Source organism: Polypterus senegalus, chromosome 12, assembly GCF_016835505.1.
Source record: "Polypterus senegalus isolate Bchr_013 chromosome 12, ASM1683550v1, whole genome shotgun sequence".
In the NCBI taxonomy this organism is placed as follows: domain Eukaryota; kingdom Metazoa; phylum Chordata; class Cladistia; order Polypteriformes; family Polypteridae; genus Polypterus; species Polypterus senegalus.
Window position 1 is genome coordinate 73,183,729 of NC_053165.1, and position 27,127 is coordinate 73,210,855.

The 27,127-nt window shown below is 40.5% G+C and overlaps 1 protein-coding gene across 1 annotated transcript in view; it reads left to right on the top strand.

The window, feature by feature from the left end:
* Positions 1 to 24,102, top strand: part of thoc5 (THO complex 5) — a 37,595-nt gene extending 13,493 nt beyond the window's left edge. Inside the window, exons 7-20 of the mRNA XM_039772283.1 lie at positions 175 to 289; positions 472 to 604; positions 3,639 to 3,716; positions 7,452 to 7,492; positions 7,670 to 7,769; positions 8,688 to 8,796; positions 10,307 to 10,408; positions 13,566 to 13,662; positions 15,490 to 15,604; positions 18,126 to 18,229; positions 20,441 to 20,528; positions 21,168 to 21,283; positions 21,435 to 21,625; positions 23,873 to 24,102. Coding sequence (XP_039628217.1) covers positions 175 to 289; positions 472 to 604; positions 3,639 to 3,716; positions 7,452 to 7,492; positions 7,670 to 7,769; positions 8,688 to 8,796; positions 10,307 to 10,408; positions 13,566 to 13,662; positions 15,490 to 15,604; positions 18,126 to 18,229; positions 20,441 to 20,528; positions 21,168 to 21,283; positions 21,435 to 21,625; positions 23,873 to 23,936 — 1,453 coding nt within the window. The 3' untranslated portion in view covers positions 23,937 to 24,102. The remainder of the gene's footprint in view (positions 1 to 174; positions 290 to 471; positions 605 to 3,638; positions 3,717 to 7,451; positions 7,493 to 7,669; positions 7,770 to 8,687; positions 8,797 to 10,306; positions 10,409 to 13,565; positions 13,663 to 15,489; positions 15,605 to 18,125; positions 18,230 to 20,440; positions 20,529 to 21,167; positions 21,284 to 21,434; positions 21,626 to 23,872) is intronic.
* Positions 24,103 to 27,127: the final 3,025 nt, after the last annotated feature.

The window sequence follows — 27,127 nt, forward strand, 5'->3', positions numbered from 1 at the left end:
TACTGTGGGATGGAAAATATATATATTTTATGTTTAACGTTAATATTTAGTAATGTATATATTCTTATATAAGAAAGAGCCTAACACTGCAACAGTAAATTCACATAGTCTGCATCTGCTTTTTGAATATTGATTTTTCAGTCTCTTTCATTCTTTGTACAAAAATTCTTACAGACTGGCAGAGAAGTACAAGGAGTCATTGACCACCAAAGAGAAGATCCTCAAGGGCATTCAGGTTAAGAAGGAATATCTGAGCAGTTTACAGCCACAACTTCAAAATATCATGCAGGTAGAGGTGATCTGAGGTTCAATGAAACCATTTCTTGAGCCTGTCTTAAAATATTTTTTTAGTTCATGCTTAGCCCAAAATGTGTGTTTTCTATTTAGAGGAAAGCAAAATACTTGAACTTTTTCCTTTTGTAGTTGAAGGCTGCTGTTCTTCTATTCTTACTCCTCTGTCTTTTTCCTAAGACTTCACTGCCAGTCCAGGAGTACCTGTCTATGCCATTTGAACAAGCGCAGAAGCAAAATGAAGTGGCCCGCCGTCTGCCTCCTCCTCTCTACGTTCTCTTTGTGCAGGTCAATGCCTATCGGCAGGCGTGCGGTGAGTCTGGGGTGTCTCGTTTATGTGTAATCTTATACGTAAACGTCTACGCATGGAAGTGTGTGTCTCTGTCTGACCCGAGAGTGAGAGGTGGAGTCACTGTAAGGTCTCCACCACCGAGGAAACCGAAAACTTGCTTAGCTGTTAATAACACAAGCGGGGCCAGCAGCACATCAGCAAAAAGAAACCTCCAAAGAAAGAAAGTGGCACTTAGCCGCTAACATCGGCAACACGCTGTCTCTTTTACTTTACCTCCCGCCGCGAATACACAAGCGATACGAGCACATCAGCAAAACGAATCCTCCTAGGAGAGAGATATCCACAATAGTTCCTTTCAATTACCTGATAGCTTTACATTTCAATTTTTTTTTTTTTTTGATGATTTCAATAGTTTCCAGGACCCATAGCTAGTTATGTTATTGTAGATTTTAGTATTTGTTAAACTGTTTAAAATGATCAGAGTCTTTGCCATTTTGTCAAAATAGACTAACTGATCAAAATGAGGTGGTTTAGTGACTGGACTTGAGACAAAACGGAGTAGTAGTAGGTTCAATTACAGAAATCCATTACACAAAAATGAGTGATCCGTGCCTGATACAATGTGCTGCGGTAGTATTAGACATGGAAAGATATGTTAACGGACTGCTCAGTTTACAGTCTTGAAGTCCATAATGGTTTTTCAGATAAAGATATATATTTATCAGTTTGTTGTCTTTTTAACAGTACATGCTTTTTCCGTACTTATTTACTGGTTGGCATTTCTAACTTTAATAAAGCAATCCATACGTCGCCAGGTGTAAGAATGACCCAGAAAAACACACTCTACATCTTTGTGTTTTTAAGAAAAAGAAAACACAAACGAAATATCCAGCCATCCACCTGTTCATTTTCTGATCCTCAATTTAAGATAAGAAGGGCTTGGGGGATTGGGTGAGCTAAGCAGATGACTTTGTTTGGTACGCCTGTCCTTTATGGCGCAGACTTAGGGCTCGTTTATACTTAACGATCAGAACGCATACATGCACGCGTCGTGGCTGCCTCGCTTTCCCAGCGTTCATTTGATGCGTCCTCTGAAATTAACATGACGCGTGCCCGAATTGCAGTACCAGCAAAAAGTCGGGTGGCGCAGTGTGCTAAAAATTGGAATGTGACGTCACAGTCTCTGTTTACCATCTACATGTGACAGAAACCTGCTTTGAGGATCCTAGTAGGATCGATGTGTGCGCTTCGATGTTTGATGAATGGTTCAATGTGGTGAAGCAAAATGCAGACATACAAATGCATTCGTGGTGCTTTTATATTCAAGCGTCGCATATTCCCAATCATAATGACGCGATAAGTCTCACATATCCTCTTTTTTTTTTTTGTTCCTAGGGCTTCCTCCTGACCTGACAGCAGCGTCAAACATCAATAGATCACCACACAGAACACATTACATGTATGATATTCCAACACTCTACACGTTTAGAATCCTTAGATTTATATTTGATATCACTTTCGGGATGAAATGCATTCAAGTATGTATGTTACAATTTACAGATAAATCGTTAATTTCGTTTAAATAATGGATACTGTTAATAATTACACACATGGGGGTGACACGCTGGCGGAGCGGTAGCACTGCTGTATCGTAGGGAGTCATGTCGCTGGTATTCCCTGCCTGGAGTTCTCCTGTTGGATTTCCACAGTGGGCTCTGGTTTCGTTCCAAAGATATGCAGATTTGGTTGACACTAAAATGACGCTAGTGTGTATGTGAGTGCTTGTATTCACCTTGCGATGAGCTGATGTCTTGTCTAAGGATTGTTTCTGCCTCATGCCCAATGCTTGCTGGAATGGACAAATCCCTGGATTGATGGATTTAATCAATAAACATAATTTTCAGAGATATTGCGGTAAGGTGTCATTGGAATTTAATGGGTGTTCCAGGCAATATACAACACAGCGATGCCGAGCTGGTTCTCACCGTGATAATATCTCGCACTGCCACCTGGTGGATTCCTCCAGATTTTCATAAAGTACACTCGCAAGTATGAACAGTACAACTCTTGCATAGCAGGCGCATGCGTTGCATTATGTTGCGTGAAGAATAAACCTGGCCTTAGTCACTCTTGTTAACCGACATTGGCTTTCAGATGTGACCATAAACCGCGGCACACAAAACAATAAAACCAAGGGGAGGTGCAGACTCCTCACTGACCTGACCTCCAACCACAAGCTGAACCCAGATTCTCTTTAATAAGAGACAACTGTGATGAGAATGTAATATTGATTGGTACTGTGTAAAGATTTCTATTTAAAGTTGCTAATTTCAGTCTCAATGGAAGTCTTCTTATTTCATCCTTTGCATTTTTTGTTAACTGTCAAAGCTGAACGGCCATTTCATACTGGTCAAAAAAATACTGATTTCAGGGACAAAAAAACAGAACCAGCATTGAGAAAGGTTTGTTCTTTCTGACTGGGTGACCTTGCACCATCTTTAAGTGATCAAAACATGACCCAAAAACGCCGGTCACTCAGAAGGCAACAGTTGAGAAGCTTTGTTCTAAATTTCGCCAAGAGGACCGAATGGATTGCTCGTGGTTGTTCCTTTTGATAAATGCTGTTGTGTATAAGTGTTGCTCACCTATGTTCACTTTCCTTTTTAAATGTTGCTGTGAAGGCTTGCTAATGAATCTCTATACCAATACAGTTTATAACCATAAGCAAGTGGGGTATATGTACTCTTTATTTTAATATTGTTCTTTATCAGTATGCTGCTGCTGGAGTATGGGAATTTCCCCTTGGGATTAATAAAGTATCTATCTCTCTCTTTCTCTCTATCTATCACATATGGTGCCTTTCACGTCTATCTGTCTGCCTGGGTATAGAGGAGAATACATCCTTTCAGTGGTTTTCATCTTGTATGAGCTGTTAAATCCAAGACCTTTTTGATTCTCCTTTTTCTGTGCTGTTGATCACATCTGTCATAACCATGCAATAAGACTGTATTATGCCATTTTTAGGTATTTTTAATATCTGTCTATTTTTCTTTAGATAAGAATTTATCAGTATCTATCATCGGGGATGTGGAAGAAGCAAAAGCCCTCTCCAAGCCCCCAGAGGATTCTCAAGGTTAGCTTCAAATTTTTAAGTTCTAATAGAGGAGCCGGTTGTTAGGTGTTCATACTCTGCTTGGTTTTTATTATTACACAAAACCAGTGTGTTAGCATACCTTGTTGCTTCTTATTCCCCCAAATGTTTGTTACAGACAAAGCCATAAGTAAAAATAGGATGAGAAAAACATGACAAAAGAGAGCAATCTGGGACCACTAGCTGTGTTAGCCGACAAAGACAGGTTGAAGTCTAAGTTATCGGCATTAATGTTAGCAGCGCACTACGCAATGTGTATATGTCTCTGTGTTATATGTCGTTTGTTATGCACCATCACTTTAATTGACAGTCATATAAATGGTAACCGCACAAACACAGACACTTGTCCTTTTATTATGGTGAAATGTGCCATGTAAATGGTGTAGAGATAAGTAATGTTTTTTTCCTTTATTAGGAATATCAGTTATATGATCCCAGTTTCTCTGCTTAGTGTTTTGTATGAGCTGTTAGATCCAAGACCTTTCGATTTTCTTTTTTTCCTGTGCTGTTGCTCACATAATAATACTTAAAAGTGTGTCCTCCATTTTAAGAATAAAAACTGTTACTGAAACTGCTCATCTGACCTTTTGGTAAAGTGCAAAAACGAGAACACTTCAGGTTTAAATCCTTCTTAAGCAATGGCACAGACTTTATGCTTAGTGATCAGAAGAATAGAGTGATAGTGACAATATCAGTTTATAAATGTGAACCTATGAATGTTTATTTTGAAAGGAAGGAAGCAGTGCTGAGGTGGAGCAGCTTCTGCATTTAACAGTTGGCTTTATTCTGTGATTTGTAAATTAAAAAAATAGAGAAACTGCAAGGGGCCTTCAGCCAAGTCTGAGCATATATGGGCTGGATGGTTGGATTCTTCAGACTTTGTGCCGTTAGAAATGCTAGGATTTTGACTTTATGGGACATAAGAATTATCCCATGTTTCTTTCAATCCTTTAGCTGTTCCAATTTTATATTAACCGGTGATGGAAATCCCATATGTAAATTGTGTACGTTAATGAAAACACACACTTGGGCTGACTATGACCATTATGAAGCTGACAGCCAGGGAAGACCCAGCACTTCAAACGTCTCTTGTAAAGAACAAACTGTGTCGATGTTTCCTTGGAAATGTTTCTGATATTTCAATACATGGAAGATTACAGAGGTCTGTGTAAAGCTTAGTTGAGTTCCTGTACGGAGAGATCTAATACTTTGGATGTGTGGGATGAGGGAAATAAAAATTTTAAATATAAATCTTAATTTACCTTTTTTTTTTTCTTTTCACTTTATAATTTTTGATATTTTGAGTTTGCATCTAGAGATAAAAAGACGTGTCTACCTTGTTAAAGCAGACTTGCAGACCACCGTATACATTATAATTGTGAAGTTGATTATCTCTACTTTTTTGGTATTCTTATTACAATGCACACTGTGGCCCCAAAACTGTAATTTTGTTTGGTGTTTTGCAAAAATGACACCTTGATCTTTTTATGCTAGTTACGGAGCTGTAGTGAATGAAACTGCCGACTTGCAGCATTTCAGCCCTGTTAAATATCTAAATTGGACTGCCGCCTTTTTGAAGTCTGAGTGTTGTACACCATTTTTATGGAGATTTCCTCCAAGGAGCCTGGTTCGTTTCCACAGGCCCAAAGTAAGCTGCTGTATTTCTACACATGCACCTCGGTTGCGCACTGATGTGCATTTTATTGTTGTTTCCTGCCTTGTAGCCAGTGCTGCTGGGAGATGCTCCATGTGCCTGTGTACCGGATAAAGTAGACTGAAATATAAAGAGGAAAGACCATGAGCTTTATGTTGACTGCATTGCCATGCTGCAGACATGATTTTAATATTTGATATCTCGACATGGCCTGAATGATCAGTAACTTTTTTCACATGGTGGCACAGATGCCTCATGCTTTTAAATATGAAAATTAAAATGTATTTTAGCCTTTTTTGTTCACTATGGAAATAGCAGCGTTATTTAAAGCCACCAGCTTGTAATTTCTTTCCAACTGACGGCACCTTCACACATGTGACTGTGCACTCTGCCAGCAGCAGGGGACTTGAAGTCTAATTACTGCATGTTATGGTAACATAAATATTAAGATGGCATAGACTCAAAGAAGCTGGTATTTTACTAACAACTTGATTTTTTTTTTTTAAGAGGACGTGCTCAGAACTCTCTCCTTCATCATGGCATTTTAAAAATAAGCCAAGCCTTAAGTGCTTTATTTCTTTTTTTTCTCCTTGTGCATTATGGGAACATTTTGATATCAGCAGGGGTTGCAATTTTACAGGCAAGCAGGTGCTCCTGTTCAAAACAAAGTTGCTTGTGTTGAAAGCACTGACAGCAAAACCCGTCATAAATGTCGCTGGATACCAATTTTAACTTTACAACAACAACATTTATTTGTATAGCACATTTTCATACAAAAAGTAGCTCAAAGGTGCTTTACATAATGAAGAATAGAAAAATAAAAGACACAGTAAGAAAATAAAATAAGTCAACATGAATTAACATAGAATAAGAGTAAGGTCCAATGGCCAGGGTGGACAGAAAAGGGCAGTGACAGTGGTGATTCATTTTTAAAACATCTTTAAAATTCTTGAGTTGTAGCAGAATGGGTTGCATCGATATTTCTGCATTTGAATTTGGAGGAGTGTAAAGTATCTACAAATCCATTGTTTCTTAAACTACGTGCCGGGTCGCATGTGGTCTGATTTTTGGGTTGTGCAGAGTCGAGATTCACAGCAGTACTTAATAGGGGGGGGAAAGGGCTGCGTACAGTTTGTGGTATTTCTTGCCGATGGGTCGCCACAAACGGCATGACCTGCTTCAGCGTTTCTTAATGACAGGTGTTAGCGTTTCTGAGTCTGGAACACACAAAAAAAGACGAAACTGGCTTCCAAATGAGTTCTCATTGTCAGTCACAGTTCTGAGTTTCCTTGAATTCAGGTGTATAAAGGTAAATTTATTCTGATGGGTCTTTTTTTTCCTATTAAGATATTCCAGTAATCAATGTATGTAAGCATCAGGTCTGATGGTTTTAATTTATTGACCCTGCCTTTAAAGTAATTTTATATAGTACTTTTATATTTTTCCACGTTAGTGCTCTGTAAACGTTTACAAATCTTTCATATTCGGTAGAGTGAGACCATCAGCTAAATCCTAATAATAAGTGGAATCGAAAGGCTGATTCATACTTAGGTGTCACGCCTGTGTGGGGTCTACAACATAGGTGTGGTGCAGTGTGACTATACATTACATTGACTCGGATTGGCTAGTTGGGTAAGTGAGTATTTCTTGAAACTCCTGTCCGTTTGTCTTCTGCTCTTCAGAAGTAAACATGGAGCAAATTGAGGAAAGAATGTGTAAGAAAATATGCACGTTTGTGTGATACCTCGTGACAACACTAAAAAAGGAATTACAGTTGTTGGTGTAAAATATCAGCCATTCACCACGCAGAAGTATAAACTGCTTTTGTAGGCTGTGTGCATAGCTACTGCATAAGCTCAGCATAGGGGTGCAAATCAGCCTTAAGTGACCTGCAGTGATTGCCAGAAAGATTGTGGATCAGAATCTGTTCCAGTGGGCACGTAGGCTCACTGAGTAGGCAATCGAGCCCTTCTACTTAACACAATATGAAGTAGGAGAGACGACGAAATCTTCTAAAGGGCTTTTTTAATATTAAACCCCTTTTTTTTTTTTTACTCTTTAAGATGATGAAAGTGATTCTGATGTGGAAGAGGAGCAGAATACCGTAAGTGTCAAAACAAAATACAGTATGTTGTTCCAAATGGTGTGTGTGTCGTGGAGAAGGCGGCAATAAGCGTGTGTGGTGTTCAGTTTGGAATTAGTAACTGATTTTTGACTGGAAGCTGGAAGATGAAATATGCCTGACGTATTTTGCAAAACTCATGCTTGTATTTGACAACAGAAACGGAGGAGACCAACTTTGGGAGTCCAGCTGGATGACAAACGGAAGGAAATGCTGAAATGCCATCCGTTGTCTGTGGGTGTCAACCTAAAATGCAAAGGTGAGTCAACAGACTGTTGGCATCTGTAAATAAAGCGTAAGACGCTAGGGTTCGCTGTTGCCTCTTAAACCCAATAGACAGACGCTCAGGGCACAGAGTAAAAGCACTCAGAAGTATTTTAATGCTGCTCATTTCTAAACAGTGCCTCCAAAGCTCCCCATCCACAATAAACAGGCAATACAACCACAACTTGCAAGAATTATAAATATAATTCTCTCCGCCACTCCTCCCTGTAAGCTCTGTCATAGAGCTCCCGACGCTGGGTTCACAGCAGTCCTTTATATAGTCCTTGACCCCAAAGTGCTTCTGTCCTTCCGTCCACGTGACTTGCTAACACTTCTGGGTCAGATGGAGAAGTTGCTTTTTTTTTTCTTCAGCCCGGAAGTACTTCGGAGCGTCAGTACTCGTGACTTGGGAGTACTTCTAGGATATGAATGAGGCGTGACTTCTCTAGTTCTCTTGCAGTATCACCTGGCGACACCCACGGTACCCAGCAGGGCTGCTTTGTCAGACTCCATGTCCCATAGTGCCTTGTGAGAATCCGGGGCACTGCTGCCATCTAGTGCTTTGCGGGGGGACAGTGTCCACAAGTAGCTGCCTTCCCCCATTCTTTTATTCTTTGGGCATCCCGGCTGGGTTGAGCTGCCTGCCATCCATCACATAAGTCACAGACGTGCAAATTGAAAAGGTGCCAAAACCAGGATAAAACAAAAATTGCATCTTCATGCTCTCGTTGGCATCTTTTTATGGTCATAAGATTGCTCCAGCATCTTTAACTACACAAGTAGAGATTTTATGCTTTAGCTGCTAACATTATTTCTCTCAATGTAATGCTTCTCAACAGTTCTGTTCTGATTAGACTAGGTGGATGAATGATTTAAGGGGATGTATTTAAATAACTATATGTCCATTTCACAGATGGAAGTGTGCTGCAACTCTGTTTCTATTACCTAATGAGCCTTGACATCCTAACGGTGAAAGCCAAAGTGACGACAGAGACTGAGCTCTCTGCTGCTGTCAGCGCTAGGTGAGTGGAAGAGCAGACAGTTTGAAGAAACAAGCTTGAGCTTTTTTTTTCTTTGCTCATCATTTTGTTACAGCTTCTATATTCAGCAGACAGGACCTGATTTCCCTCTGAAACCATAACACTCTCAAACGCACGGATTGGGTTTTTCCATCTTAGTTTCTTGGGACAGACTGTACTGGTTACCAAACAGTTCTTCATTACTGGGTCCACACATGTTCACGCCTACACTAACACAAGTCCACCACAGAATCACCGTTCAACCTAACATGGACAATTTTGGACCTGTAGGAAGAAATCAAGAGTACCTTGGAGTTGGCACCACTGATGCTCAACAAGAATACCTAGGTGTCTCTCAAACACAGTTTTGAAATTGAGATTCTGGATCCATGCGAGAGAAGCTTAATAGTTAAGACTTTGAATGCTCAAACATGCAGTTAAGTAGGGTTTGAAACGCGTTAACCGTGGATTCAGAAAGTATTCAGACCCCTTTTGCTTTTTTCACATTGTGCCATGTGGCACCCTTGTCACTTAAGATCAGTAAGAAGGGGTCTGAATACTTTGTGAATTCTGTGCAGTTTTCAAAAGTGAGAAGGACCTTGCTTGACAGTGAAGTACCTTTCTTCTAAAAATGTCTGTGGCATTGTTGCCTCACATTTTGTTACCAAGGGACAGTGTTGTGTCTGAAAATGAAAATTGGTGTTTTTTAATGGAAGTTTTAAAGAGTATTATATACAGTGCCGTTTAAAATGAAAAGAGCAGATTTCAGCACATCACTGGATAGAGGAAAGTTCAAAGTTTAAAAGCCCACCTAACAGTACCAGTGAATGCCACTAAGAGCTGTTTCTCATTTATAGTATAGTAGCATTTCCACTTGGAGCTCCGGCGTTACTTGAACGACACCATTCCAGGACAGTGGATTGGAAGAGGTGGACAACAAGATTTTGCTCATCACCTATGGCCTCCAGACCTTACTCCCTGCAGTTTTTATCAATGGGGGTACATTGAAGAAAGAGTGTTTGTTCCATCTGTGCCTGCTAATCTTCAAGATTTACAACATTGAATCGAGGAAGCTGTGAATTCAGTAACTAGGGACCAGTTGTCTCGTGTGTGGCAAGAAATGGTCTACTGTTTTGATGTTTGTTGTGCTACACATGGTGCTCTTGTTAAGTGCATGCAACCTCAAGGATCATAGGAGCAAACTTTGAACTTTCCTCTATCCAGTGATGTGCAGAATGTGTCGTATACAGTTTGATTGAAATACATTTTTGAAATCTGCTGTTTCATTTTGAATAGCCCTGTAAAATTACTGATGTTAAACCAGACAACTCTATTCATTTAAGCTGTTGGCCTATCCGCAAACATTTGACATTCTTGTTTGGGCTGAGGCAGCTCCTTCACTTAAATGAAAGGGGTGTTGTGGTTATTTATTTATTGATTGAGTTATTCGGTAGTATCAGGTTCTCCACTTATTAACACTTTGATTGACAAATGGACGCCTCTTTATTTTTAGGGAGCTACTCAGTCCCGAGTCCCTGCTGAATTGTTTATATACAGGAGATCGAGGTATGGAGACCCCAAACCCTGCCAACCGCTATCAGTTTGATAAAGTTGGGTGAGTAAGTCAACCTTCAATGTTTAATCCCGAGTACCTGTGGACAAATAAGTTAGAAAAGGAAATGGGTATGGAAGAAAGTTAGTTAAATGTAAAATGTTTTGTGTGTCTTGCTCTCTGGAGGATGTGCTGTGTTTCAATTGACAGATGTCCCTTTCTTCATCAGAATTATGTACAGTTTGATTTTGTTCTTTTTGGTGTCATTTGAGCCTTCTACTTTTGTGAAATGAAGCAGTATTTAGCTGTGAGCATCCACTTAAGCATCAAAAACTACAAAGATAAAATGGAACAAACAATTGGTTTGTCACTTGTGGATGAAAAATCAGACTTGGGGGTTACATAGTTATTATGCGTAAAGTGTTTTGGTATGCTTTCCACATTAAAAGTATAACATCTATCTTAGAAGTAGTATAAAAGGGTTAAATATCAGAAACTTGTTCAAGCACATCAGGAAACCAGATAAAGAGCAAGTAGGTTCTGGGTAATGGTTCAACTAGTTGGCCTACCCAGTAAGACTGACGGATGTTACGCGCACAGGAACTCAAACAGAAATGAAAAGTATTTTAAAGACCAAGAATGTAGAAGAAGTGAGAATTTTATTTTGGGGTATATAAGCTGGTTAATGCTCTCTGCTAAAATACACTGTCTTTTAACTAATCAGATTAAGCATTAGCTCAGCATTGTTATATAAATTCAATTATCTGCTGCTGTGATGGAGTGTATCCCTCTTCATCATAAGAAATAAAAGACACAACGGACAAGCTTCCTTCTGCCTGGTTCCTGACTCAGAGGTCCTAGATGAAGAATAGATTTTTCTTTTATATATTTCCCATTTATTTTTTTCACACACTGCAAAGTGATGTCCCCTATCTTCACAAATTCTTGGTAGCAGATGTTTATTTTTTAATTCTTGTTCTAAGAGTTTCATTCAGTCAGAAGGCCTCAATTTCTAAACATTCAGTGCTGATGTCTTGCTACAGTTTAGATCCACTTTTTTGGCCTATTAATATGGCTCCCTTGAATCTTTGGGTACTGCACAGTAAGCATTATGCTTCAGAAGGAAAGTTAGTTAATATTAACTTCAGTTAATATTGATAGAGAGCTTTTATTCTTGTAAATATGTTTTTATACAGTTTGGAAAATAAAAAAAATAAAGACCAATACATTCCTTATTACTTTATAGTGCAGTTTATTAACTATTGGTAGTTACCCACTGTTGAATTTTATGGGAAAGGGTCGTGATCGCCTGGATTGCAGCAACTACAGGAGGATAACACTGCTCTCGGTGCCGGGTAAGGTCCTCGCTAGGGTCGTCCTCAATAGGATCCATGATCACTTGCTCACCTACCAGCGACCGGAACAGTCTGGTTTTATGTTTAAGAAGTCTACCATCGACCGCATCCTGGCACTTATGGTTCTCATGGAGCGCAAACGCGAATATCGGCAGAGTTTCTTTGCAGCCTTTGACGATTTTCATAAAGCGTTCGACTCAGTTGATCGAGCTCCCCTGTGGGACATCCTGAGGGTTTGCAGGATCCCCTTGAGGTTGCTGGATATCATGGCTGGCCTGTACACAGGTGTACAGCAGTGTGTTCTGCTCCTACTCTGTTCAATGCTTGTATGGACTGGGTGTAGGGCAAGGTCATGGGGTCCATCGGCTGGGGGGCATCTGTTGGTGAAGGTAAAGAAAAATTCATGGATCTTGACTTTGCTGACGATGCTGTGATCTTCGCTGAGTCAATGGAGGCTCTGATTGGGGGTCTCGAGAAACTGAGTGAGGGGTCAGAGTGTCTGGGCTTGTGAGTGTCCTGATAAAAACCAACAGCCAGGCTTTTAGTGACCTCTTTGGCACAGCCATCAGCACTGTGTCTGTTTGAGGAGGGAGTGTCGACCTCGTCATTGAGAGGTTTACTTACGTCGGCAGTGACATTCAGGTCTCTGGTGACTCTTCCTATGAAGTCAGTAGACGGATTGGGAGAGCATGGGGGGGTCATGAGGTCATAAAGGGGTGTGTGGCACTCCCGATGTCTAAAGACTTGGACCTTCGTCCTCTTGCATAGAGTCCTGGTGCTTCCTGTCTTGCTATATGGTTGTGAGATATGGACACTATCCAGTGACCTGAGATGAAGACTGGACTCCTTTGGTACTATGTCTCTCCGGTAGATCCTTGGGTCCCATTGGTTTGATTTTGTGTCGAATGAGCGGTTGCTCATGGAGTCCCAAATGAGGCACATGACCTGCATTGTGTGGGAGCGTCAGTTAAAGCACTACGGCCGTGTGGCGCGTTTCCCTGAGGGTGATCCGGCTCACAAGATCCTCATTGTTGGGGACCGGAGTGGTTGGACCTGGCCAAGGGGTTGCCCATGTAACACCTGGCTGCGGCAGATAGAAGATCATTTCCGGAGGGTGGGACTGAACTGCGTGTCTGCCTGGGGGGTACCAGTGCATGCTCCCCAACTTGACTTGACTTGTCGTGTATGGCTCGCAAACTGTTTTGCAATGGGCTGCCGGGGGGTCATTTTAAGTAATCCACAGCGCTCCTCTGTGACGCATGTTGTCAGCAACAATTCTTCTAGGCGGGGTACAAGCTATGACTGTCCACAGCAGTTCTCCAAGAGGGACACTCCCCTGATCCGATGTTCATCATGGTCTGAGTCTCGGGGGCACTCAGAAGGGCAGGATTGGGTCACGAAAACAAAAGTGTTAGAAACTCTGCATTATGGGATGGGCTTTCATATTATTGCACCAGAAGTGTAGCGCACCCTATCCTTATCTGTGAAAGGCTTTAAGGCAATCAGTTGTCCTGACGTTTCTACACGTTCCACAGATGGATTATACGAGTGCAATTTGTGTTCTGCCAGACTTGTCATGAAAATCTCTGATATAAACAAATGACATTTATTTTGCCAAGTGAATGTGAGGAATTTCCTTTCAGGTTTGAAGTGATGGTACATTAAGAGGTGATTCTGCTCAAATCCCACTAGGAGGGTATGCTTACAGTAGGGCTTGTTTGACAGGACAGTGCAGTGATGTGAAGGGTTAAGGAGACCAGCTCTGGAGTGCATTTTGGGTGGAAGAACAGAACATTTTATTATTGTGTCTTGATTTGCACGAAAGTGTTTTGCAAGAGTTAAAATGCATGTCATTTTTCTTTCAGGATTGTCACATTCAAAGACTACATCCGTGAGCTGGGACATCCATACATCTGGGTCCAGAATCTTGGTGGTCTCAGGTTTCCCACCGATAGTCCAGAGGTAACCTGTATTGTGTGCAGCTGTGATTACAAAATTAGTGATAATGTGTGTCAGCGGTTTACTTTGTTGTTTCAAATATCCAGAGACGCAGACTTAAATATAATGGGTAAAATGTGCTTGGCGCATGCATGGTCATGATTTATTGACGTCACCTGGAACCTTTTATATTATTTTACACATCATGTCTTAATTTTTCTGAGTTTGAATACAACATCTGTAAATAGCTTTTTCAGCCCAAGGTAACTAACAGTTTCCACATATTTAAATATGCAGCACTGATTTGACTTGAGATGTTGGTTAGGAGTAGACCTTATAACCCAGCGGTAAACCAGTATGGTCCTGGAGGTCCGCAGTGGCTGCAGGTTTTCACTTTAACCAGCTTTTTTTTTTAATTAGGAACCTGTTTATTTACTAATAAAGTAATATTTTGTTAGGTTTATTTTTTATTTAACTTGCTTCTTAAAATTCAGAACCATAAATGCCTATTTTAGTTTAAATAATTGCATCTGGTTTTTGATTGTTGCCTGTTTCTGTAAGCAGCCATCAGTCAATGACGTGGTGCAAATAACAGAGAACCACCAGGTCTCCAGCTCACTCTATTTAGTGTGTCATGAAGTATCCGGGTTAAGAAAATGTTTTAAAATAAGTGATAGAGAAGGGACAGACTACAAAAGAGTAAAATTATCAGGAAGCTAACAAGCTGTACCGTTCCGTTCTCTGTTGGCCTGGCATCTAATTCTAAAATTAGTTGGAACGAAAACTTGTAGCCACTGCAAACCTCTGGGACCGTAATTGAGTACCTCCGGTCTGCACACTTCTTTATTTAATGCAGTTAGATAAACCTTATTACATATTAGAGAGTATTATTTCCCTAATTCTGCAGTGCTAACAACAGCATTAGAGACGAGTCATTCAGAGGCACATGGATGAATTTAAATGGCTTACCTTGTGCTTTATGTAAAAATGTCGTAACCTCAAGTGCACCAACATTTTTTCTTTGAAGTGTCTTAACGCTCTTATTTATTTATTTATTTTAATTTGAAGAAAACATTCCATACAATCAAGTCAAACTTAAAGAATTCAGAACTCTGAATTATTAATTATTAATGTACTTTTCTGGTGCAATAAGTACAACTTGCTCAGTGCTTAATTGTTTGTGAACAGCCTCTGGATTGGTTGATATGCAGCTTCAGAACTGTTGTTACATACTGACTACACATATACTAGAATGCTTGTTTTTTTTAATATCAGGTCATAACTAATAAGAATTTTGTCCTTGCCATGCACAGAAATGACATAATTTCAACGACTGATGATAAATTCCTCATCAGTTTTTCCTTTGTCATTCTTTCTTCAATTAAGTAATAAAGTCAGCATGTAGAATTCTTTGTCAGGGCAAATAAAAAACATTCTTCAACCTCCATATATTGTAAAAACGTTACTCAAGCAAGGGGCTGCTTCTCAAGTGTACCTGAGTAGTTGATAATCATGAAATGCTGCCACCTTGATGTAAAAGCAGAACCCTTGGTCTGGTGCACTGAGTTGGTGATGTTGCCATGTGACCGACAAAAAGACCACAGCATTGAGCCCAGAGAAGCAATTGTTGCTGTTCATTGGTCCGAGAAGAGTTAAAAGTAGTTTACAAAATACCCTGTGGTTATTTGGGGGTCTTGTGACTGCTCCAATGTTGGACACTGTGCAATATAAAATAAGTTATGGGGAATGCTACTAATTAGGATATACCTATAATATACAGTATTCACTGTGCCTTTTAACAAGGGCTTTTACCCTAATATTATTTTTGCTTATTGCTTTGTGTATATCCAGCAGGGGCAGCTAACGGGCAGCTCCCTGAGTGCCAGCCATATGGAGGCGACAACAAAACTGCTCCAGAATCGTCTTCAGTCCCGTTTGGCCTTGCAGAAGCAGTTTGCCTCTCTTGGTAAGTACAACTTTGAGAACTTCTTTTTTTTTTTTTATTATTATTATTTTGCCCACATGTTGGGTACTGCTGGTTTGATTTTGTGTGAAACAAGCGGTTGCTCACAGAGTCCCGAATGAGGCACATTACTAGCATTGTGTGGAAAGCGTCAGTTATGCCACTACAGCCATGAGGAGCGATTTCCCTGAGGGTGATCCGTCTTGCAGGACCCTCATTGTTGAGGCCGAGGGGACGCCCATGTTACCACGATGGTAATTTCTGGTGGGTCAGACCACATTTCTGTTTTCGGGCGTTGCCAACCAAGAGCCTGAGCTGTTTTGTCATGTGGTAGGTGCGGCAACACGCTGTACCAGTACATGCTCCCCAACCTGACGTGATCTGTCCACTCACTCCAGCAATCTACTTTTAATGTAGGAGTCTGTCACAGACCAGTCACCATTTTGTTTTTTCCCCCCATAGATTTTAGTCATTTATTGAGAACTAAAGTGAGTTAAATTTGAAAAAAGAAATGCAAACTATTAATTTCACAAAAATGTAAGTGTTCTAATAATAGAACTAATTCTAATGTCCACTTATTTTGGAGACACAGAACGATATCTCCATTTTGGCCCTTTGTCAGTAGTTCTCCCTCCCCTTCTCCTTCTCTCTTTTGTTGGACACTTTTTTTTTTTTCCTTAAATCAAAAAGTGAGCTCCTGTGGACTTCCTCCAGGAAGCATCTCAGTTCGAAGATTTGCACAATTTTGAACTGCCAGTGGTTATTTGTCATACCACTCTCCTTAATAGATTATCTTTGATTGGCATTACTCACACTCCACTTGATTGGTTTACATCTTACCTCTCAGGCTGCACTCAGTCCATTCAGCTTAAAACCTTCACATCCCAACCCACCGCTGTTACTTCTGGTGTGCCCCAAGGCTCTGTCCTGGGGTCTCTTCTTTTTATTATTTACCTTCTTCCCCTTGGCAATATTTTTCGTAAATATAACATTAATTTTCACTGTTATGCTGATGACACCCAGCTCTACCTTGCTGGTAAACCCACCTCCTCTTTTCCACCACCCTCGCTTATTGACTGCATTTCTGAAATTAAATCCTGGTTCTCTTCAAATTTTCTTAAATTAAACAGTGATAAAACTGAGGTTCTCCTCATTGGTTCAAAATCATCATTATCCAAAACCAATAATTTTTCTTTTATTATTGATAACTCTGTTGTTTCCCCATCATCTCAGGTCGTCTAAGGTGTCATCCTTGACAGTACTCTATCTTTCCAATGTCACATTAATAACATCACCCGGTCTGCTTACTTCCACTTACGTAATATTAATCGCATTCGTCCCTCCCTCACTCCTCATACTACTGCCATTCTTGTTCATAGTCTTGTCACTTCTCGGCTGGACTACTGCAATTCACTCCTCTTTGGTCTCCCTAATAAATCTCTTCACAAGCATCAGTTAGTCCAGAATTCTGCAGCACTGGAATCCCATCTTTTCACCATATTACTCCGGTCTTGCAGCAGCTTCATTGGCTCCCGATCAAGTTTCGTATTGATTTTAAGATTCTGCTACTAACATTTATGGCCATCCATAACCTCACACCTCCATATCTGTCTGACCTTCTACATGTTGCCATTCCCTCCCGTAACCTTAGATCCTCTTCCTCCACCCATCTGACCGTTCCTCCCGCCCGTCTAACCACCATGGGGAGCAGAGCTTTCAGCCGTTCTGCTCCCAAGCACTGGAACTCATTACCTGCGGATCTCCGAAATATCAAATCATATTCATCTTTCAAATGTAAACTTAAAACGCATTTGTTTAAAATGGCTTTTTCTTCTTCCTCCTGATTATAGTGGTTTTGTTTGGTTTTAATTTTTAGATTTTCTGATGTTTTAAGTTGTTTATAATTGTGTCTTTTATTTATTTATTTATTGTTTGTTCGGTGTCCTTGAGTTCTCTGAAAGGCGCCTTGTATAAATAAAATGTATTATTATTATTATTAAATACACAATGTCTGGCTCGGAAACGGTCTCCTTGCACTGTGAGTTAGTACGAGAACTCTGTGAGCAGGGCACTACCTGATGATGTCAGCTAGGCGCTCTCTCATTCTCCAACTTTCATGCAAAGTGTCGCAACTTACATATCTGTACCTGAGCCATGGGGGGGTCACAATTTGCTCATGCCAGCAAAAAGAAAAGGCATTATTAACAACAAACCAGCATTTAAACAACCAAGCAAAGGCAGTTCAACTTGGAACTGAATTGCTGGAGGCTGCATTAATCTGTGATGCAGATTATTGAAGGTGACTTTAATTACCGAAGGAGTATCGCTCATTGTCCACAGTGACTTAGTCCAGAGCCCTCCAGCTGAAGGCAGGAAGTAGCTGGCTTATATTGCCTTTTATAGGCTTTGTTTTTTCCTCTCAAGTCTGACCTGTGGCAAAACATAATGATGTTCATGTTAAATTAACTTGTCTTTTTTTAAATCCATAACTGTTTAAGTCTGAACCTTTTATTTTCTTTCTCAGAGCATGGCATCATACCAGTGTCTAGCGAAAGCCAGTGCTTGTTTCCTGCGAAGATAGTGTCCCGACTGGTTAAATGGACCACCCTCACCTATGAGGAGTACGTGGTGGGTACACACTTTGCTTAGCTTTTACAAAACAGTTTTAGTCCTTCAAATAAGAGACTTCACTGTGATGGAGGCGACAGAGTGTCATTTACAGAAAACTGCATCACATGAGTTTTTTTTTTGTTTAGCATTCAAGAAAATAATTTGGAAAATTCCACAGAGAGCCCTAGGAGTTTACAAAAGGATAATTCACCTGTCAAGTATGGGTGATGTACAACACGACAGAGAATTCGTAAAATTTGAATCTTCCCAGTAATGAGGCACCAAGGGAGTAGGAGCTTTAAATTTGAGTCGGAAGCTTTCTGCATTGGCAATAGCAGATAATGTAGAGAAGTGACATTTTGTGTATTTACATGTGCTTTAATAACCCGCTTAGTCACAGAGTTCTACAATGCATATAAAACTTTATTCTGATTTGAGACATTGGGTTATTGGCCTATGAGAGAAACCTGATTAAGAAACACAAATTTCTTACCAAATAACTCAGTTATGTGGCCATGTAAACCCTTAACCCGGTTGCTATTAAAGATTTTGTAGTCTGCACATGTCTGTTGTATTCTGTCCACCTGCACATATTTGCTTCATGAACGCTTGATTATTTTTCCAGGGTAAAATTATCTTGACTCACTATTTCAGAAATCTGCAAATTTATCTTGAGCGAACTATACTATGCTAAGCTCAGCAACACAGTAGGGTTAGGGCTGAGAGATACTTGAAGCAGGCAGACTACTTTATGTCAATCTGGAGGATTTCACCAGGTGACAGTGTGAGAAATCGTCACCGTGAGAAAATGTCCAGTTTCGCTGTGTTGTGAGTTGAGGAAAAAAGTTGTTGAAGATAAAATTCTTTGCGTTCTGATGCTGTTGCAAAGGTGCAGCACGGAAGATGGTATATGAGACCTTTAAGTGGATGGAGGGAATATGCAATGCTTGTATTGCCTATCGGAGAAATGAATGAAGAAAAGTGCCTTGAATATATGTCAGGATTAAAGTTTAGTGATTTGCTTCACTGCATCGAGCCAGTCCTCGGTCATTGTTGCATTGTAAAGATGATGATAATTTCTTTCCTGCTCTACCAGCTGTTCCTCCTAAGCATTCAGCCATGTTGACATCATGTACCAAGACTTGAGCACACTGGCCACCCATGTTTTAGCTGCTCAGATTTCTGACTACGTGCTCAGAGTATGTGTCAAAAGAGAGCTGGGAATGCCATGATACGTGTGCAGAAGCGTTCTGAGAGTCAAGTGTATCCCGGCTGTGACACATTAAAAGTAACATGCATTAAGTAGACTGATTACGTTTGAAAGAAGCTAGTAACCTAATGCATAACTTATTGAAATAAAAATGCCTGTGGTGGGTGGTGGTGATGTTATTCCAGCAGCACTGGGCGTAAAGTACATGTATGCAGTTCTAAGCCGGGTTCAGTCACACGGCCAAGCAGAAAAGAGTGTGCTCCATCCAATCAGGTAACAGAAACCTTAAACGTGTCAATTTTAATAAACATCTTTGTAAAACACAAAATTATAATAGGTATCGTGCTTATTTTAAAATTCACGATGGCCAATGATGACATTTAACTCATTTTTGTGCTGTTTAATGACTTTGGAGCATTAATAACAAAGGAGAATTCCAGATTACCTATATAAATTTGTATTATCAAAAAAACAGATTTTTGCCTCATCTAGGTTATTCATCTTAATCCCGTTATGTGTATACATTTAGGTGCGCTGATTCATCAGTGTTATGATTTAAGCAAAAATAGAGGAAATTAGGAAAGAAATAAATACTTTTTCATGGCACTGTGGTTTGTTGTAAAAAAAATAATTTTCTATTGCAGCTGAGATGTTATGCTGACAGTTAACTAATGGTGAGCTCTTGGTTTCTTCTGCATTTTGTGATAGAAGGGTCTCCACAATTCATTGGTTCCCTATGGTCAAGAGTGGCAGACAAACTTTACAACCTATAAATTGCTTTTCTGATAGTAGAATAAACATTAGCTCTGTTTTCCTGTAGATAGATAGACAGACAGACACTTTATTAATCCCAAGGGGAAATTCACATACTCCAGCAGCAGCATACTGAAAAAGAACAATATTAAAATAAAGAGCGATAACAATGAAGGTATAACAGACCTATGAGTTATATTTAAGAATACCTCTTTTTTTTTTTTTTTTCAAGCTATTAAAGTTCTTTTCCATTTTTATTTCCCCAGGAATTGCCATACACCCGTCACGTGGTTGATGCTGGGTTGGTGCAACCGACTGATTTATACTTTATGGCATTTATTGAACGTGGCACAGGTAGGTGAAATTGGGTACCCTTATTTATTTTTCCCTACTTGCCTATTAAAATCTATGTAAAGTGTTACAGGTGTTTATCTGAAAGTTAACGCATTTCCATTATGAAACAGGTGTGTGCACAGAAGGTGTAATTGATTAGCCTGAAAGGTGCCTACTTTTAAAGTGTTGATTTGGGAAAGGATGCCACTGTAATAGCACTGGGAAATCAGGGCAGAGTCATAAACGTCCTATGATGTGCCAGTGTGTTGATACCGGGGCGGCCTGGGGTTGGCACACCCTGGATGTGTGCTTCCTCAACACAAAGGGAGACCGACATGGGCACCAGCATGAAAAAGTGTTGTCCGAAGTGGAGTTGTGCAGCGTGCTCTCTTTATTTAAAACAAGCAGTTTTCCAGATGTTTTATTTTTGATTGTTTAGAGCTGCCACTAGGGTCTCTTCCTTCATTTGGAGGAGATGACTTGGGTAGTAAATATTTTGAAGCTATATATGTACTTAATTGTCATTACAAGTGAAACTTGGACAATAAGGGTTTTTCTCCACAATCTGTTGTGTCTCTTATTGTTTGTCATCTTCATTCATGTTCAGAAGTCATCTCTTTATGATGTCATTTCTACATTTGATGTTCTTTGTCTTCCTAGCCAAGCTACAGGCTGCTATTTTCCTGAACCCCCGCTACTCTGATGTGCCACCTTTCTTTAGCCTGTTGCTGCACTGGAAAGGAGAACGCTATGGAAGTACAGATGACAACCTTCGGGTAAGATCGACCAGCTCCTTCACTGTTTTGCTATAAACTGTGCTCTCTCAGTGGTCCAAGTAGGCTTGACTTAACTAGACAACAACTGCTGTATGTCTTGCTGTGCATGTCTTGAGTGACAATGGCCATCTTTTGACTCTTTGTTCTATAGGCAATGGAGGCTGAAGTGAATGTCTATCATCAGGAGTTACGGGGTCCACATCCAGGATATCAGCTTTTGACCAATCAGCTTCAGAGATTGTGTCTGTGTTTGGATATCTTCCTGGAGACTGAAAGTCAGGATGAGAGCGTAGAAGGGCCTCGCGAGTTTCCTCGTGAGAAGATGTGTCTGCGTACCGTACGGTCAGTTTTGTTTTGTTCGTTTATTTGATACCTCTTTGTTGCCTGAAACTGTATGCACTTGACAAAATCTCAGATATACTGTGGACGCTTGAGGCGCTGTTGCCCCGTGAAACCCAACAGACTGACGTCCAAGACACACACATAAAAGCACCAAGAATTATTCTTTAATATTCTCTTCAATAAAGTGCACAAAGCACTGCACACTCCACAATTCTCCAATCAATTATAATAAACAATAATCAATAATCACAATAAGCCTCCTCTCCACCCAGCAGCTCCGTCACTGTACCACCCAGCTCCGGCTCCGCTTGCTGGGTCTCAGTCAGTCCTTTAAATAGTCCTTGCCCTGGAAGTGTTCCTTCTCCGGGTCAAACGCCACCTCCTCCTCCCTCAAGTAGCCCGGGTCGTAATGACAGTAGGAGTCCCCAGGTTCCTTGTGAGCTCCCCCTGGCGGCACCCAACAAGGGCTGAAGAACCAGACTCCATGTCCTATGATTCCCTGAGGGAATCTGGGGAACCATTTCCGTCCAGGGGAGCTGCCATCTAGCGTCCTGGGGGATGTAGTGCCCTGAAAAGGCTGCTCTTTCCCCTCCTTTCTGTTGAGGGACTTCTCGGCCAGACTGAAACCCCGACTGCCCCTCACAATGCCAAGGAAGACTGGGCCAACAGTCAAACTTATATTTAGTACATTTTTTTTAAAAATTGCTCAGCACATAGGTACAGTAGATGTTTTTTCTTAGAATGTGTTTGTGTTCTTTGATTATCTAGAATAAACGCCATTTCTGAGGTCTTAACGTTATTGTTATGCTTGATATTTTTCATGTCAAAGTTATTTCTTCACAAACATGGTTTATATGCATTTGCCACGTGAACTTGCGTTTTAAAAAGTATTTTGCCTGGTCCGGTCCTTTACAGTGGAAGGCATGGGGCCTGCCTGTATTCACCCAGGCTAGCTGACCAGTTGGTTACAACCAGATTGATGCAAAGCTGTAAATAACCTCAGCCGAGTACTTATCAACGGTTTTATCTGATCTAGTAAGTTGTCAGTGTCCCAGAGTACAGACTGGTTCATACAGCTTCCCTAAATTCTAAAATTAGACATACTAGACTCTAGTAACTCTAGTAACTAGAGCCTGCATGTCTTTGGACTGTGGGAGGAAACTTACACAGACACGAGGAGGACATACAAATGTCATGCATGGAGCACCTGGAACGTGAACACTGGCCTCCTTACTGCGAGGCAACAGTGCTACCTCTGTCCCACGGTGCCGCCCACAGTACCACAGTGCATTATACAGTGGAATGTAGGGTCACGACCATAATTCGTTCCAAAACTCTGGTCGCAACACGATTTGGTCATGACCCGAAGTCATTTCCCCCATAGGATTGTATGTAAATACAATTAATCTGTTCCGGACCGTACAAGCTGTAGGTAAATATATTTTTTTAAAGATTTTTAAGTACAAAACTAGTTAATTATACCATAGAATGCACAGTGTAATAGTAAACTAAATGTAAAAACATTGAATAACACTGAGAAAACTTTGAACAGAGAAAACTAACTTTGCAAGAGTTCATGCTACAGCCTTAAGAACCATTCACTGTAAACACTTTGTTTTATTGAGTTTTAAGCACAGGGAAAAAATGAACATTTTGAAAAATCTGTAATTTATACATAAACAACCAAGAAATCTAACCTTGCATGAGTCGAGTTCTGGCATAAAGGAAGTGAGGAGGAACTGGGTGGAGAGGAGGTTACAGTTTTGAGGTAAAGTCTGTGAAGATGCGGCTTTGCTGCATGCTCCCATCTCGCTTCCGTCACCGTCGGTAATGTTAACGATGAGCACGACAGTGAGGAACTACAATGAAGCAATCAGATGGTGCAAAAAGTGTCAAGTGCTTTTATTAAAATCGACAAAACAACAATCAAAAACAAAGGAATGCACAGAGAGAGACTGAACACGTGCGGAAATCATCGGCGCGTACGAACCGGAAGGGAAACTGGCTTGTTCGTCACCCGAGTGTGTAGTCGAGAACAGATGCAAAAGTTTGGCAAACTTTTTGGTCGTAACCCGATTTGTACGTGGTCCGAGACGTTCGTGACCCGAGGTTCTACTGTATGTATTAAAGATTAATAGGAGCAAAGTAAATTTATAGAGAAATATATATTTGATTTTTTTATTTTTTTTTTTTTTTATCAAGTCCATCTCTCAGTCTTTAACAAACTCTCCAATGTCTTTTCTCCAGGGGTCCCAGTCGTCTGAAGCCTTTCAAGTACAATCACCATCAAGGCTTTTTCAGCCACCGTTGAGCCTGAAAGTGCAGCAGAATCCATCAGCACAGTCTTAATAATTTGGAGAGAATTTGCCTTTACTTACTGAGCTGATTTGTGGACCTTTCAGCAGTGGAAGTGAGATTTATAAATGTTTTCTGTATCTGGGATATTATTTCTTTAAATAAACACTTTTTTCTTGTTTTTTTTTTCTGCCTTTTTATCTACTAAAGTATTCGACTGATACAGCTAATTACATTTTTATTCCCTGTAAATCTCCTAAATTCTCATGTTTATATTGTAAATGCACCACATCCAGTACCTAAACAGTTGACTTTACCTTTAGAAAGTTATATCTGATAATTATTTGTTGTAATTATAATCACAGTAAGACCTGCAAATCTTTACACTGTGTGCCCCTATTTTTTCCCCATCAGTATTTATAATTCCTAAATTAATGTTTGAGTATGTAGGTGATGGTTGCCACTAAAACCTTTTATGCTGGTGCTTCTTATTGTCATGTTGTGATTAATACTTTAGTTTTCACGTCAGGTCCTGACCAGTTTTGTGACATTAATAGAATTTATCCACCACAATTCCGCCCCATCCAGTCCAAGCCAGTATGCATTTTCAATGTATTTCTATTGTAAACCTTGAACAACATTGCAGGGATCTTTTATTGCAAGGGGTTGCATGGCCGTGTGTCGCTCCAAAAATGCACAGGTCACTGCAGTTGAGGCCCTGTGGGTCACAGGCGCGTATACTATAACTGCCAATGTAAAGTAGCACATGTAGATCTTCATATCTCGGTGGCTGCTCGTCCCGTCCTTTTAAGGCCGTGTTTGTCAACCACCTGTTGCTGTCGTTGGTTCAAAGTTTCTCAACTACTGTGTAGCTACCCAGGTTGCCATCGGTGTGTCACGGTTAGCTGTCATTGGTTTGCAATCAGCAGAACTGCGCTTTTTTTTTTCCTGTTTCTAGGTGAGCTTGTTTCACCAGAGGGAGTCCCAGACCCCAATAGCGCAGTAGTTTACAGTTGCTGCTAGTGGATTGTCACTGAATTTAACAAAAGCAAAATGGGTCGAAGGCAGTGTGGGCCTAATACATGTGAATTAGCCACGTGGAGCAGTACTGATCAAAGGAAACCTTAAACCAAGGGTACTCAACACTTCGCTCGCGAGCTGCCGGTACCTCACCACCCCTTTCCAAGTAGCTCGCCAAAGGGTTAATGAATCCCACATAAATCTGAAAACTTGATTAGTCAAATTAGGGGTGAGCGATTGTTCCAAAAAAATCCTGTCACAATCCTTCTAACACAAAATCACGATCCACAATCTGAATCTTTTCAATGTGGCAGACACTTAAGAATATCCGGACTCAATCTCATCAAGAGCTAAGTGACACTTTGTTTTAAATATCAAGCAAAGTTGAATTCAATTGTTATCTCGTTCGCTAGATAGATAGATAGATAGATACTTTATTAATCCCAAGGGGAAATTCACATAATCCAGCAGCAGTATACTGATACAAAGAAACAATATTAAATTAAATAGTAATAAAAACGAAAAGAATTAAAATAAAATTAATGTTCGCATTTACTCCCCCGGGTGGAATTGAAGAGTCACATAGTGTGGGGGAGGAACGATCTCCTCAGTCTGTCAGTGGAGCAGGACGGTGACAAAAGTCTGTCACTGAAGCTACTCCTCTGTCTGGAGATGACACTGTTAAGTGGATGCAGTGGATTATTCATGATTGACAGGAGTTTGCATAGTGCCCGTCGCTCTGCCACAGATGTTAAATTGTCCAACTTTACTCCTACAATAGAACCTGCCTTCTTTACAAGTTTGTCCAGGCGTGAGGCGTCTTTCATCTTTATGCTGCCACCCCAGCACACCACCGCGTAGAAGAGGGCACTCGCCACAACTGTCTGGTAGAACATCTGCAGCATCTTACTGCAGATGTTGAAAGATGCCAACCTTCTCAGAAAGTAAAGTCTGCTCTGACCTTTCTTACACAGAGCATATGAGCATATATAGAGCTAGCTAAGCGGAGTTAAGGACCATGCCCTGAAGTTGGTGAGTGAGTGAGGAAGGCCCTGTCCCCCTCTGCCCGCTGTGTGGATCTCGGATTCGCGCAAATAAATCGAACTCTGATACTTAGCGCAATGAGAGAAGTCGCAAAATCAACCGGAATGTTCAAGCAAATTCTAGAAAAAAACTCAATCTAAATCTGTTAAGTAGTTTTCACATGAAAAGCAGACAGACAGACAGACATTGGATTTTCTATATTAAATATCAGTAAACCTTCAAACTAATGTGCAGTTAAAGTCTCAACAGCATTTCTGGAGCTCAGTAGAGCGAGATGACTATAAGAATCTTCACCAGGCAGCTCTGAACATGTCTGCCTTGTTTGGGTCTCCATACCTCTGTGAGTCTGACGTGAATGTCACAAAGTCAAAGTTCAGAACACGAAGGACAGATGAACATCTCAATGACTCCATCAGAGTGAACCTCAGTGGCTCCACTCCACCATCCACCTCAGTGCCAGTCATCTGACTAACTAAACAACACATCACAGAGGCGACTGGACCTGTGAATTAAGTGACACAGTGACATGTGACAAAATGACAAATGATGGAGGCATGTTTTAATTCAATAGTGTGAGATACGCCAGACAGACAAAATGCACTTGCAGGTGAACTCAATATTTCGTTGTGATGTTTTAATGCAAAATGTGAGTTGTGGACACCAACATTTTGTAAACGTTCAGGGAAAAGAAGCGCATTCAGTTTGTTTGGGTCGAAGTAAGCGATGAGAATAAACGTTAGGACACATGAGGAGCTCTCGGCCATTTTCATTTTGTAAAAGTAGCTCACGGGGGTTAAGGTTGGAGACCCCTGCCTTAAAGGATCCACCAAGAGTTGGGAAAACCTATGAGACCCTGTGAAATATTAATAATAAGAAGAGATTTATTACTGTAGCTGGTTTTGGCAATTCGTAGAACATTATTTCCCTATTGTTTTCCCCTTGGCCACAAGTATGCATAGGCTCAATTCTTTCAGGCGTATATCAGCTCATGATGGTAACAACCTCTAGAAAATTGTGTCTGAATTGTGATGGTTAAGTGGGGTTTTATTAAAAAACATTATTGTAACCTCCTGAATCAGCCTTTTAAGCTGTTTGCTCTTCACCTTGTCGCTCTCATTTTCTCGTTGGCATTTGATATGGCAG